This window comes from Ailuropoda melanoleuca, chromosome 10 (assembly GCF_002007445.2).
Source record: "Ailuropoda melanoleuca isolate Jingjing chromosome 10, ASM200744v2, whole genome shotgun sequence".
NCBI classification, from domain to species: Eukaryota; Metazoa; Chordata; class Mammalia; order Carnivora; family Ursidae; genus Ailuropoda; species Ailuropoda melanoleuca.
In genome coordinates, this window is record NC_048227.1 from 6,117,453 (window position 1) to 6,131,289 (window position 13,837).

General features: G+C 48.3%; 1 protein-coding gene across 2 annotated transcripts in view; it reads left to right on the forward strand.

Moving 5' to 3' along the window:
• Nucleotides 1–13,837, forward strand: part of TMEM225B (transmembrane protein 225B) — a 47,360-nt gene that overhangs the window by 27,958 nt on the left and 5,565 nt on the right. The window contains exons 1-6 of one of the 2 annotated variants that reach the window (XM_034669865.1): nucleotides 5,825–5,958; nucleotides 7,619–7,697; nucleotides 9,247–9,457; nucleotides 11,141–11,287; nucleotides 11,709–11,780; nucleotides 12,105–12,242. In XM_034669865.1, coding sequence (XP_034525756.1) covers nucleotides 7,686–7,697; nucleotides 9,247–9,457; nucleotides 11,141–11,287; nucleotides 11,709–11,780; nucleotides 12,105–12,242 — 580 coding nt within the window. In that variant the 5' untranslated portion in view covers nucleotides 5,825–5,958; nucleotides 7,619–7,685. Of the gene's footprint in view, nucleotides 1–5,781; nucleotides 5,959–7,618; nucleotides 7,698–9,246; nucleotides 9,458–11,140; nucleotides 11,288–11,708; nucleotides 11,781–12,104; nucleotides 12,243–13,837 lie in introns of those variants that run through there. The other variant, XM_002924189.4, reaches the window with a different exon arrangement.

The following is a 13,837-nucleotide window of genomic DNA, read 5'->3' on the forward strand; positions in this document are numbered from 1 at the left end:
AGTTTTCTAGACCAAACAGCTTCTCAGTATGACATGTTATGGGCTTGGCTATGTGTCAACTTGGGTAGGACGAACTGCATTTGCCAGAATTCCCGTTCCTGTATTTTTTGGTTCTTGTGGGCTAGAGGGAGATTCTTAGAAGACCACGAGGGCAGAAGAAAAGCAGCAGTTAACTATTTTTGTGGCTCACCCCTGTTGTTGCTTATCTGCTGATTCAGCTCCCTAGGGAGATGCAGCAGCTGGGCCAGCAACTGGTCTACCTTCCCTTGGCTCCTCCTCTGCCTTTGCTGGGCTGTGTGTGTATGTGTGTGTCCTCATGGTTTTATTTCTCTGATTGAATCCTAGTCATATGCATGCTTACTGTTCTTGAAACAAGTACACATTTATTTTAAGTTTAGATAGAAATGGTTAATTTCTGGCCGTTTTTGAAAAAAAATCAATGATTTTCAAGAATTCCTTTGAGAAAAAGCCACGGTTCAAACTCCTTTATAACAAAAATTAAATCATAACCTGAGGCAGAGCTTCACTACTGTGTAATTGTCGAGGAAAAAGTTGAATAGCAAAGCAGTTGAATAGTGCAATACATAATGAATAAAACTTTTTAAAAGATTTTTTATTTTTAAGAAATCTCTATAGCCAATGTGGGACTCAAACTCAAGACTCCAAGATCAAGAGTCACACGCTCCGCCAGGTAGGCATCCCCATAAAATTAAAAAACAACAACAACAACTTTTGAGCATCCATTTACCATGAATATTTTATTTTATTTTTTTAAAAAGATTTTATTTATTTAACAGATAGAGGGAGCGAGAGAGGGAACAGAAGCAGGGGGAGTAGGAAAGGGAGAAGCAGACTTCCTGCTGAGCAGGGAGCCCGATGCGGGGCTTGATCCCAGAACGCTGGGATCATGACCTGAGCCGAAGGCAGACGCTTAACGACTGAGCCACCCAGGCGCCCCACCATGAATATTTTAATCATTAAAAGAAATTCCAAAAGTACCTCTACTGGTTAGTATATTGTTAGATTAGGTATCTGAGAGAAATACCTACTTTGTTGTAAATGCTTTTTTTTTTTTTTAAAGTAGGAGTGTTGGGTGTGGAAACCAATGGGGGGGGGGGTTAAACGACCCTGAGATCAAGACCTGAGCTGAGATCAAGAGTCAGTCACTTAACCAACTGAGCCACCCAGGCGTCCCAAGTAAACGCTTATTTTTGGTTACAAAAAAATCAGATTATTTTTCCTCCAGTTAGTTTGCATTAATGATTATCTAAAATATCACTGAAAATTATACTTACAATGTGGACTCTTAAAATTGAAAATTGCCTGTCCTGTAGCCCCCAAGTCTGGTCTGGTGCTGTGTACACAGTAGGTATTGAGTGGATGGCTCTGGAATGAATCTGTTTACTGGACACCAAAGTCTTCTTGTCTCAGATCTCCTGTCTGCACTCCTCCACTTTTCTCCTCTGTAAGTGATAGGTGATTATTAGCACTAACTGAGGTCACCTTGCTCTAAGGACTGCCTTGCCATCTGGATGTCCCGAGTATGGATTTACACTCTGTGAGTCCGGTATGAGCTCTGAGTTAGTGTGCCCACTTACTCCACTTGGCATGTGACCCTCCTTGAGTCCCTCCTCACTCCCTTCACCACAGAAAGGGCCCTTTCCTTCTGTGGGGTCTTGAGAAGCTTCAGGGATGAGGCAGGGCTTGACCAGTTGGGGTTGAAGTCTAGGCAGGATTCTGATTGGCAGAGAATAGCATGGAGGGGCATCCCAGGACAAGGTAAGTGTGCAGGGTCACACGCCAGGCATCAAGGGCAGAGCTGTTTCTGGAGACCAGGAGAGGGGGGAAAAGAGTTTGTCCAGCAGCATCAAAGGCACTGAAGGTGGTGTGTATGTCGGATGGTGGGAGATGCTTGGCTGGCTCAGTCAATGGAGCATGTGACTCTTGATCTCGGGGTTGTAAGTTCGAGCCCCGTGTTGGGCATAGAGATTACTTAAAGAAATAAAATGTTGAAAGAAAAAAAAAAACCCACTGAAGTGAGGCTCTGGTTCTCTGGGCACAAGTATTACTAGTGGCCAATTGACCAAGCCCTTAGACCTCAGGTAAACACAAGGGCAACCACTCAGCCCAGTTGTTAGCCAGGCCTTTCTCGGTCTTTGTACTGAAAGTCCCACATCGGGAAATGCTTGCTCAGTCCTGTGCAAACCAGGATGGCTGATCACCTGACCCCATAGCAACCCCACCTCCCTGTCCCCTCATGGCTCCTAGCTGCAATAGGACACAGTAGAGCAGGAATTCTTAACTTAGGTTGCATACTGGAATCACCTGGGGACCTTTCAAAGTACTGATGCCTCAGTCCCAATCTCAGAGATTTTATGGTGTGGAGTATGGCCTGCATATTGAGATTTTGCAAGTTCCCAGTTAATTCTTAATGTGCACCCAAGGTTGAGAACCTATGCAATACACAGGTGCTGAGAGAAAGACACAAAAAGATCACATAAGATCTGTGGCTTAGTCACGGAGGGCTAGCAAGAGGATGGGGCTGGGAGTGTGGAATGCACCAGGGGCCCTGTGTGAAAGTGGAGAGCTGTGGGAGGGGGCCCTGGCATTGGGAATGGAGCCAGCTATTGGGTGGATTCCCTGAGGGCAGTAAGCTCGGTCTGGAGCTGGGGAAGCAGGCACCTGCTCACTGCCCACTTCTCTTACCTGGTAAAACGAGTTCAGGTGACTTGGGTTTTCCCTTTGGAGCTCTGGCCCAAGGAAGCACAGAGCCTGGAGGAAGTGAGAGCCCCAGCTCATGGGGACTCCACCCCGTTTTCCAGCAGGCAGTTACTCTTCCCTTGCCTGTCCTCTGCCCTGGACCTAGGAAAAATATGAAAATGCTTCCAGAAGAGGCTATAACCTAAACCTGTGAACACATCCTAAAATTGCCGTGGGGGCAGGCCTGGTAGTCCCTATGCTGTGTACACAGCCCTGGGCACCCTGAGTGAGAGGCAGTTCCTGTGCTCTGGTTAAAGAAGTAGGAGTCTCTGGGCCAAGGGAAGACAGGAGGAGGAAGAGGAATTTGAGCGCTGGCACCCAAATGTGACTGCTTTACTCTCACCTCTCGTGGTCCCTAGGATGCAAGACCCTTCACGTCCCAGCTCTGCCCATCGATTTCTTCAGTCCTCTTGGCGCTACTCCTGCCAGTCATTTTAAAATTCATTGGGTCCTTGAACACAGTATTTTTCAAATGTAGGTCAAAGCAACTAGTGGGTCCTCAGATTAATTTATTAATCTGCACTGAGGGTAAAAGAAAACAGTAGGCAGGACCGGAGCGGGATAGACAATATTTGTGTGTGTTGTGCTGAGCAAAGGTAAGTGAGACTTTTCTGTGTGTGTGTGCACACACGTGTGCCATGTATAGTAGTTCTTGCTATAGAGCGAGCGAAAACCTTTGCACATTGTGGTCGCCTCTCACGGATAAGATTCCATCTAAATGCTGCCTCTTTGCAGATCTTCCCTTGAACTGAATTGTCCTCTGCAATCCCTTTAGCGTGCTATGCTTCCTTTGTGCACTGATCATATGAAAAAATGATTTATTCAGTTACCTGTCTCTGTGCTAGATTGCAAGCTCCATGAGGGCAAGGACTGTCTGCAGCGAACATCGTTATCTGTCATTCAAGAAAGCACTCAGATACTGAGTAGCTGAAGGATAAACCCAAGTTCAGGGTCCAGCTGTGTATATGTTCTTTTTTTTTTTTTTTTAGATTTATTTATTTGACAGAGATAGAGACAGCCAGCGAGAGAGGGAACACAAGCAGGGGGACTGGGAGAGGAAGAAGCAGGCTCATAGCGGAGGAGCCTGATGTGGGGCTCGATCCCATAATGCCGGGATCACGCCCTGAGCCGAAGGCAGACACTTAACCGCTGTGCCCCCCAGGCGCCCCCAGCTGTGTATATGTTCTTAAACGATAATTTTATCTGAGAGATTTCAATATACCAAAAAGTTGAAAATAGTATAAATGAACACCCTATATATCCCCTACTCAGATCAATAACTATTATTGTTTTCCCATATCTGCTTTCTATCTACATACTTTTTTTCTGAATTATTTGAAAGTGAGTGTGGATGTAACCTTCACCCCTAAGTACCATGTCGTGCTTCTCCTAGGAGTAAGGTTGTTCTCCTACATAATTGCAACACTATTAAACATACCTAAGAAAAAGAATTTAATTCCCTAATACCGTCTAAAATGCAGTCCATATTCAGACTTTCCCCCGTTACCCCAAGAATGTGTTTTTAGCTATTTTAGTTTGAATTGGGGGGAAAAAAAGCAAGGGTCACTTTGCATTTGGTTTTATGTCTCTTTAGTTTCTTTTCTTCTTTTTTTTTTTTTTGGAGGGGGGCCCTATAGTTTCTTTTAATCTAGAATAATTCTTCTACTTTTTTTTTTTTTAATGTGACATTGACTTTTGGAGAAGTCAAGAACAGTTATCCTTTAGAATTTTCCACAAAATTGATTCCTCTGTTTTCCTGTGGTGGTAGTTAACTTTTTTTTCCCAACCACCTGAATTTCCTCTAAACTGGAACGAGGTTTAGAGGCTTGATTAAACATGTTTGGCAAGAACACCTTACAGGTCCTGTCTCCGTACTGTATCACCTCAATAGGCATCTGATACCATATTATTCCACCCTAAATAGTACTGTTTGTTCACCTGTTAAAGGTAGCGACTGCCAGATCTCTTCTACGTAAAGGTATGCCTTCCCTTTGCAATTAGTGAGTAATTTTTAGGAATGATAAACTCTAGCACCATGCAAAAAATCTACTACTCTACAGGTTAATGTTTTTAGCAACCATCCATGATCTTTTGGGCAAGTTCTTAACCCGAGAGTCAGTTTCTTCACCTGCAATATGAGGATAATAATACCTGTTGTTTGGATTTACTGTGTAATGAGATTTAAAAGTATTATATAACGATGCACATGAAAATGCTGTTGGGGTCTGCTGTAATTTTCCCTTCTGAGAACACCATCCCTCTTCCTTTAAGAAAGTTCTTATGTTGCTCCAAACAGGTGATCCAAATTGCTGGCTTCTCAATGACCTAACCCAGACCCCTAACCCCCTAACCCTAAACCCTAACCCTAACCCTAACCCAACAGCTGACTTAACCTTCTCTGACCAGAGTGGAATGAGCATGTGACCCGAGCTTAGGTTATTAGAATACTTCCTGGGAAATTGTGGACCAAGTAGGGGTGAGAATAGGGAGAGGAAAACATTCTTTTTCTCCAAGGTGGCTAAATATAGGGATGTGAGTCTGGAAATGGACTGTTGCCCCCATCACCTGGAGAATGAACGCCGGCCCAGCTGGAGGAGATTAGAGTTATCTGAGATCAAGGCAGAAAGTGTTCCAAGTGTGGCCACTCCTTCCCCTTGAACCTCCCCCTACCAGTCTCCCAAAGCTGGAGACCAGTCCTACCCCCACCCAGTGCCCTCTTTTTGAAGATTCTTCCTGCAGTTCAAAACCAGCCCGGGCAGTCAGAGGTGCCCCAGCCTTCTTAGGGGAGGGCAGAGAAGGGGAGAGGGATGGAGGGTGAGGGAGGCCTGAGGGTGGTCAGGCCCGTGGGCAGGACAGGGGCTTGGGATGCTGCAGGGGGCCATGGGGGGTGAGGGTCTTGGAGAAGGGGAGTGACCTGGCAGGGTCCTGAGGAGTCAGGGGGCTGCTTCCAGGCACTTGTCGTTAGACTCTTGCAGCCATCCAACAACAGGAGGAGTTACTATTATTATTCCTGTTTCACAGATGAGAAAACTGACACCCAGGAAGGAGAAGTAACTTACCCAAGGTCACCCTGCTGGTAATGGCAGAGCTGGAATTCGAATTCATCCGCCCGGCTCCCGGCTCCCGATCGCTTCCGCTCCCACCCCTTTCGGCTCACGGGTGAGCAAGGCCCACACCGCAAACAGCCCCGGAGGCCAGGTACCCGGGTGGGAGGGCCAGATGAGCAGTGGGCGTGGCCGCAGGGCCGGTGAGCCCATGCACAGCCTCCGCCAGCTCCCCGCGGGCTCGGTGAGCTCTGTCCTCAGACGCCGCCGTATCCTCTCGCTGTGGCCTCCAGGGCCAACGGAAACTCCGGGCCTTGGGCCCAAGGGGCAGGTGGGGGCCCTTGGGGCCGCCCTGCTGCATGGGGCCCTCCTGGAGGGAAACCCTGCCTGGGAGGCTGGGAGACCCCGACGGTGCCCAAGGAGTGAGGGGAGGCCACGGGGGAGGGTGAGGCGGGGTGGCTCCACAGATAGGGCAGCGTGGAGAGGGCACCCAACCCCACCAATCTGCAGGCCACACAGAACTCTACGGGCTGTTGGGACCCACTGCGGGGTGGGGGCGGATCATCAGATCTGGGTCCATTTTGGGGTCTGGAAAATGTCCCCGTGGCTTTGGGGCCGGAGAAGGGCTGAGACTTGTCAGCGGGAAGGTTCCTCTGACCAAATCGGGGTCGGTTTGCTGTCCACGTTGCCCCAAATCACTGGTGGGAAAGGGAGTGAGGCTCCCTGCGGCCCAGACAGGTACCCCCACCATTCCGACCCAGATGTACTTTCGGTCGCCCACATCTTTCATACCCCAGTACAGTTCCCTTCTGACGCCCGGGCTGTGCAGGGCCTCGGGAGGGACCAGGGCTGCATTCAGGCTGCTGCGGGGTGGCTCAGGGACTCTCCCAGAGGGAACCCGATTGAGGAAGCTCCACCCAAGCCCGGGGCTCCGGGGCTCCGGGGCTCCGGCGGGTCCAAGCCCCACCAAGCTAGCAACTTTCATTTTCCTGGGTCCTTTTTAAATAATAATGAAGACAGTGTGGTAGTTGCTGACAATTGTTTACATTTTGCTTTGAATGCTTTAAAAAAAAAAAGATTTATTTGTCACAGAGAGTGAGTGAGAACACAAGCAGGGGGAGCAGGCGGATGGAGAAGCAGACTCCCCACGAGCAGGGAGCCCCATGCGGGACTCAATCCCAGGACACTGGGATCATGACTGAGCCAAAGGCAGACAATCAACAGAGCCACCCAGGCGTCCCTGTTTTGAATGCTTTTGGCAAAATAAAAAGTTTTAGCAATTCTATACCCCCCTTCACTCTCCTTTTCTCACACATGCAAATGAGCATACCTAGTAGGAAGAATTCACTGGTTCCACTAAATTCCAGATTTGAAAGTCACCAAACTGAACTGCTAGCCTGAAACCTGAAGTGGGAAGGCGGTCAGCCATGTGGGATTCTGGTCCTTGCCCCAGCACCGACTGACTATGGGTTGCTGGCCCAGTGGCAGATCTTTCTCTCCTGTTCTCTGTTTCAGCAGTACAAGGGGATCCGCAGATTCCCTGTTTTATTAACATGTCTAGGGTCCTTTGTTTCTGGCCTAGATCAGTGCATCCCCCAAGCTGTATATCCTTGGGGCACAGTCCTCCAATCCCTGTGCTCAGGGCTATTCCAAAAGGCTGGCAAGGTCCTCCTCACTGGAGAGCCACTGGCAGCAGGGGAACAGATAGGTGGCACTCTGGGGTACATATGGCCCAGAAGTTACCCAGACGGGGGGGGGGGGGGGAGGAAAGCATTGTACCCAGTGACATGTTTATGTGTCTTTCTCCCCCACAGTTACCAAGAGCCTGCGAGTTCCTGTCTTTTTTCATCCCTGAATCGCTCCCACTGGCCTAAGCTGGGCATGGGGCGTCCAGTAAGTGTGGAGGGAATGATGGATAGTGGCTGGTGGCTGAGAGGCTGTGTGCGGTAGACGGGGCCAAGCTGAGCTTTACAGGAGAGGCAGAGAGGGCACCCCCGGGGAAGGAAGGCACACGTGGAGGCCGGAAGTGCTTGGAAGTGATACCTGTGGGCGTGGGGCAGGAAGGGTGGGGGCTTGGGGACTTCCCGGGAGGAAGGCCAATGAGATGGAGGCATGGAGAGAGGGAGAGGCCAGCTTGAGCTCCCCACCAGTGTGTGGTGACAGAGCATGGCTGAAAAAGGGAAAACACGAAGGCCAGTTTTAGACAAGTTGAGGTTGCTGGGGGACAGGCAGGGGCACAGACCATCTGTTGACAGTGTCCACTGTGCTCTGTCCCATCTGGAGCATGGGGGTCAGGATGGAGCCATGTCTCCTACCAGAGAGTTTTAGAGCTAGGACTGCTCTCGGGGCCGACCGACTCCATCATTTTAGAGCAAAGGAAACTGAGGCCCGGCAGTTCAGGTGACTCATCAGTGTGGCCTAGAGGGTGGAGGGAAGATCTAAGGGGAGCTTTGGAGAGAGGGAAGGATTATTCAGGTGAGAAGAAGAGAACCTAGTGACAGGAAGGAGGTGAAAGCACACGGGGATGTTTCCAAACTAGTCTGACAGCGCTTAGAGAGGAATAGCTGTTTACGTGTTTGTAAACAGATTTGGGAGGGGGGTGCAAGAGTGCACCCACACTCGGTCCTCTGCGGGTCCCACAGCCTCAGAGATACTCCCCGGCCCGGCTGCAGTGAGGGGGTCTGCCTCGGGACCCTGGAGAGGTCCCAGTGCCTGGGCATGAGCACAGATGGTTGCACAGGGTGTGGACCGGCACGAGCGGCCCACTCACTCTTGAGGGCCTGTCTTCTACACTTCGGAGCCCGGCCTAAATACCACCCCGTGGCCCTCCTGAAATCCCTGAAGCCCTTAGCTGTTAGCTGCCTGCGGACCACAGTGCAGAGGGTCTTTGTAGATGGCGTGATTGTTTTTTTTTTTTGTTTTTTTGTTTTTTTTTTTAATTTTATTTTATTATATTGTGTTAATCACCATACAGTACATCCCCAGATTCCGATGTAAAGTTTGATGCTTCATTAGTTGCGTATAACACCCAGTGCACCATGCAATACGTGCCCTCCCTACTACCCATCACCAGGCTATCCCCTTCCCCCACCCCCTCCCCTCTGAAGTCCTCAGTTTGCCTCTCACTGATTGTTAACAGAATCCAGAGGTGAGAACTTTTGGATTGGCAGGCGTTTGGGGATGGCCTCGTCCAACCTCATTTTATTGAGGTGGAAATTGGGGCTCAGAGAAGGGACCCTCCTTGCCCAAGATCCCCCGGTAACTTAGCAGCAGAAAATGTTTTATGCATATTTTAGGTCTGCCGGAGAGGTCTGTAAGGTTGTAGTTTATCCAGGCAAAGAAATCACCATTTCCCGAGGCTCATGTACATGCTAACATTTCCACAGGCGTCATCTCCTTTGCCCTGTTCCGCATGAGAAGCCCTCACTTTTCCCTTGAACAGGTGATGCTGACTTTACAGGACAAGGACGTGAAGGGATTCACGTGGGCCATAGCCCCGGCCTTGACCTCCTTGGGCTACCTGCTCATACTGCTGGTCTCCGTCTTCCCCTTCTGGGTACGGCTTGTGAATGAGGAGTCCCATGAAGTGTTTTTCAGTGGCCTGTTTGAGAACTGCTTCCATATCAGATGCTGGAAGCCTCGACCCTTGTCAGGTAAGAGGGATGGAGGCGGGGACAGGACAGGGGGAGATGGGGCCAGTGTAGGGACTTGGGTAACAGAGGACCGGATGGAGTCACAGAGGACAGAATTTAATAAGCCCATAAGGGCATTTTCTGCGTCTCTACTCTTGAGGTTAGAGGAAAGTATGTGGCTAAGCAAAAGATTAATAATATCAAGTTGACGGGGCGCCTGGGTGGCACAGCGGTTAAAGCGTCTGCCTTCGGCTCAGGGCGTGATCCCGGTGTTCTGGGATCGAGCCCCACCTCAGGCTCCTCTGCTGTGAGCCTGCTTCTTCCTCTCCCACTCCCCCTGCTTGTGTTCCCTCTCTCGCTGGCTGTCTCTATCTCTGCCAAATAAATAAATAAAATCTTTAAAAAAAAAAATAATATCAAGTTGACCACCAGGGTCAGGAGCAATGTGTCAGTAACAAAGTTTATTTCTGGGGTAGGAGTGCCCCCACCTAGGATGGAGGGGTGGGGGTCCCACCCTACCGTGTGAGGCTCTGCCACCTCTCAGGGCTCCTGTTAACTCCCTCACATGGGACCTTTGTGGGTGGGCACAGCTCCCAGCCAGGGAAGAGCCTTGTTAGTAGAGCACAGGCTGGATTTCAGCCCCACTTGTCCCCTCTGCTAAACATCTGTCCCCCTGTGGGTGGCAGCTCTGCAGATAATGTGCTTAGGCCCCGAGAACCGCATTTGCAAGGGAATGCACACGAATATGAGCTCAGCAGACTCAGAGGCCGTGTTTTATAAGGGACTTGGGAAGGTCGGGAGGATGTCTGTCTTGGAAAAGAGGTGAGCCTTTTTGGGGAAGAGCCGTTAGGGGATCTCTCCTGGTAATAGAAGAGGAGAAACCTCTTTGGGGAAGATGGGCCACACTGTGTGAGCTCTTTGATCTGGAGCTCCTCAGCCTTGGCACTACTGACACTTTGGCTGGATAATCTTTGTTGTGGGGGCTCTCCTGTTTCTTGCAGGACAGTTAACATCACCCTTACCCTCTACTACCCAGTTGATGCCCTTATTTGCGAGAACCAAAATTATCTCTTAGCATCGCCAAATATCCCCAGTGGGGGTGTAAAACTGCCCCTGATTGAGAACTATTGGTTTAACCCAAGAGTAGATTCCAGAACATTTGGGTCTTTAGCAACACCTTTGTCTTTTTTCCCACACCAGCTGTCCATCTCTGCATGCTTAGAAGGATATACAAACTTGTTTTAACACGAGTCTGAGTCACTCCAGTAGTAGGGTATCATCAAAACCCTGGCTCTGCTATTTTGGGTCTGTTAACCAGCATAATTAAAGAAGCATTCCCCCCAGAGTTCAGAACATCTTAACCTCACAAGTTCTGATTCTCCACCGGCGGCTTATATCAGTGTGACCAATACAGATGCAATTCTTCACGTTTCCACACGCAACTTTTATTGTCTGTTGTTTATTAAAATGACCGTTGGTCCATCTAATTTTTTTTTCCGTACACTTCCATGTCATAGGGAACGAAATGTTGGGACCAGAGCATTCTGGGGGGCAGAGTGGTGGGATTGGAGCCATGGTCCCAGGCTGCACTGTGGCACTGAGGGTGGCAAGCTGCGGGGGCCTTCTCTGCGCAGGCTCTGCGGGGCTCTGTCCCCTGTCACGGGTCAGGGTGTCCAGCTGCAGCCCAGCCTCCCTCCCCCACAGTGTACATCATTCTCGGCCGAGTTTTCCTGCTGTCTGCAGTTGTCCTGTCTTTCCTCACCACCTTCATCCTGGTGTCCTTTGCATCTCAGCTGTTTCCGAGGACCCGGAAGCACAATTTGGTGTCAGCCTTCATCAGCTTCCTCACAGGTGTGGAAGAGGGAGGCAGGCCTTGTCCTCGGGCAAGCCTCGGCCTCGGGGAGGGGTTGCGGGGGGGGTACCCAAAGGCAGGGAGATGGTTGGTTTCTGTGATGTCAGGAGAGAGGGAATTTTTAGAACCCATCTTGCCTGCTTCCTTCTCTGAGGCAGCTGCCCCGCAGGATGACAGTTGCTGTCCCGGGGGCCGCTCGGCACCCTGCACTTCCAGCTAGCACAGCCCTCACTGCATGGCTTGGGGTCATTTGTCTGGGGGTCTTTATACCATAATCTCTATCCCAGCAACTGTCATAGAATCTGGCACAGAATGACAATATGGAAGTGAAATTTATAATGTAAGTGAAATATAAGTGTTTCTTGGACGAATGGATGGAAGACACCATCTCTGCCCTTTGGAAACTTTTGACTTTAAAAGGCTGGCCAAGGCCCTACCCAGGGAGGCTCCCATCACATGGAGGAGGTGGAACGCTCACAGTGGGAAAATCAGGTTGAGTTGCACCCAAAGCATCACACCCAGGGGGCCCCATCAGAGTCAGCCAATGGCACGGGCACAGAGGGTACCCGGGAAAGGGATTTCTGGTATGGGGCCCTTGGGAGGTGAGGCACATGGGCCTTGAAATGAGTTGGGATGGAGGGAAAGACAGGCATGTGGGGTAGAGGTTATGGGCTCTGAGACGGCACAGATGTGGGCTGGAGCAAGGAGCCTCCAAACAGGAGCCACACCGGCTATGGGCCACGTGACTCTGTCTGATGAAGAGCAAAGGTGGGAACCATGGGAGGAGAGCAAGAGTGCCTCCCTGTGACCCTGCAGGGGTCAGTGCCTTCCTGGCCTTGTTGCTGCATGCCCTGGAGATCCAGAATCTGAGGATGAAGCCCAGCCCCCCCCAGTTCTCCGTGCAGTGGCCTTACTACGTCCTTGGCTTTGCCATCGTTCTGTTCATAGTGGCTGGTGAGTGTCCTGGGGTCGGTGCCCTTCTCCCTGCCCTCTGTCTGGATTCAGGAGCCATGGACGCTCTAGAGCGGTGTTGTCCAAAACTGTTCACTAGATACTTGTGGCTAATTAATTAATTAAAATGAAATAAATAGAAATTCAGTTCCTCAGTCAAGCTAGCCACATTTCAGGTGTTCGGTAACATTATTATGTATCTAGAAGCTGCCATATTAAATGTGCAGATGTAGAGATTTCTATCATTGCAGAAAGTTCTACTGAACAGCACTGCTCTAGAGCCTGAGCCCTATCTCTCATCCTTGTCCTCCTTGATTTTAGAACCAACCTCCAGATTTCATATTCTGTCTTATTCTGTCCAGACTCCTACAGGTTTCTATGCCTATCTCTGTCTCTGTCCTGGAATCTCTGATCTTATTCACCTCACCTTCACCTTACCGTCTTATCTTTATATACCATCACCGTCTAAGCCCTCAATCCTAATTTTGTCCTTTTTTCTGAATCTTCCCGCTCTATTAACCTGACCCATGACATAATCTATTTTAACTTGATTTTATTATACAGTGAATGTATAAACATATTTATAATGTATGAGATAGGTAATTAAAAATAAACCGTATGCCCATTTCCACCAGGTAATTAAAAATAAACCGTATGCCCATTTCCACCATATAGTTTAAGAACTAGCCATTATTTTCATGGAATCTGTTGTTTGTAAGTTGCATTCTCATTTATGTATCACCGAGAAAGAAAAAAACACCTTAATTATAAGGTGCTGTAGCTTGTAAGGCACATCCTTATTCCAGAAATGTGAAAACAGTGGGCTTGTCAAACACTGATGAAATATGGTAGAATATTAACTATCTTTAAAGTTTTCCCCCCTCTCAACCATGTGGCTTTTCCTGATCGTGTCCTCTTGTCCCTCAGGAACCGATTATTCTGAAGTTTGTGATAATCATATTTACCACACACATATTTATCTTTAAACAATATATTACTTAATTTTACTTGTTTTAAAACTTTGAATAATCATACTGTGTTTATACAACAGTATAACCTCCATGTTAATACCAGGAACTCTAAGGTTCATTTATTTTTACCATTTTAAGTAATTAATTGTATAACTAAGCTTGTCTGTAGAAGGAGCATGGTATTTCTCTGTGGGAGAATTTTAAGCTTATCATTGTTTCTTTTAATGACTATAGGATTATTCAGGTATTTTGTTTCTTTTTGAGTTAGTTTTGTAATTTATGTATTTCTATAAGTTTATACATTTTGTCTAAATTTTGAGATTTATTGACATAAAGTACTTGAAATGTTTTCTTTTTTAACTTTATTTTGTGATGCATCTGTAGTTATATGCTTCTTTTTTTTATACTTAATTTCTCTTTTTTCATTGCCAGTTTTGTCAGAGGTTTACCACATTTTTAGTCTTTCCAAAGAACCACGGTTTAGCTTTCTTGAACCTTCATATTTTATGTTTGTTTTCTATTTAATTTTTGCCTCTTATTTTGAACTTCCCTCCCTACTACTTCTTTGATTTATTCTGCTATTCCTTTTCTAGCTTCTTAAGTTAGGATCTAAGCTTATTGCTTACT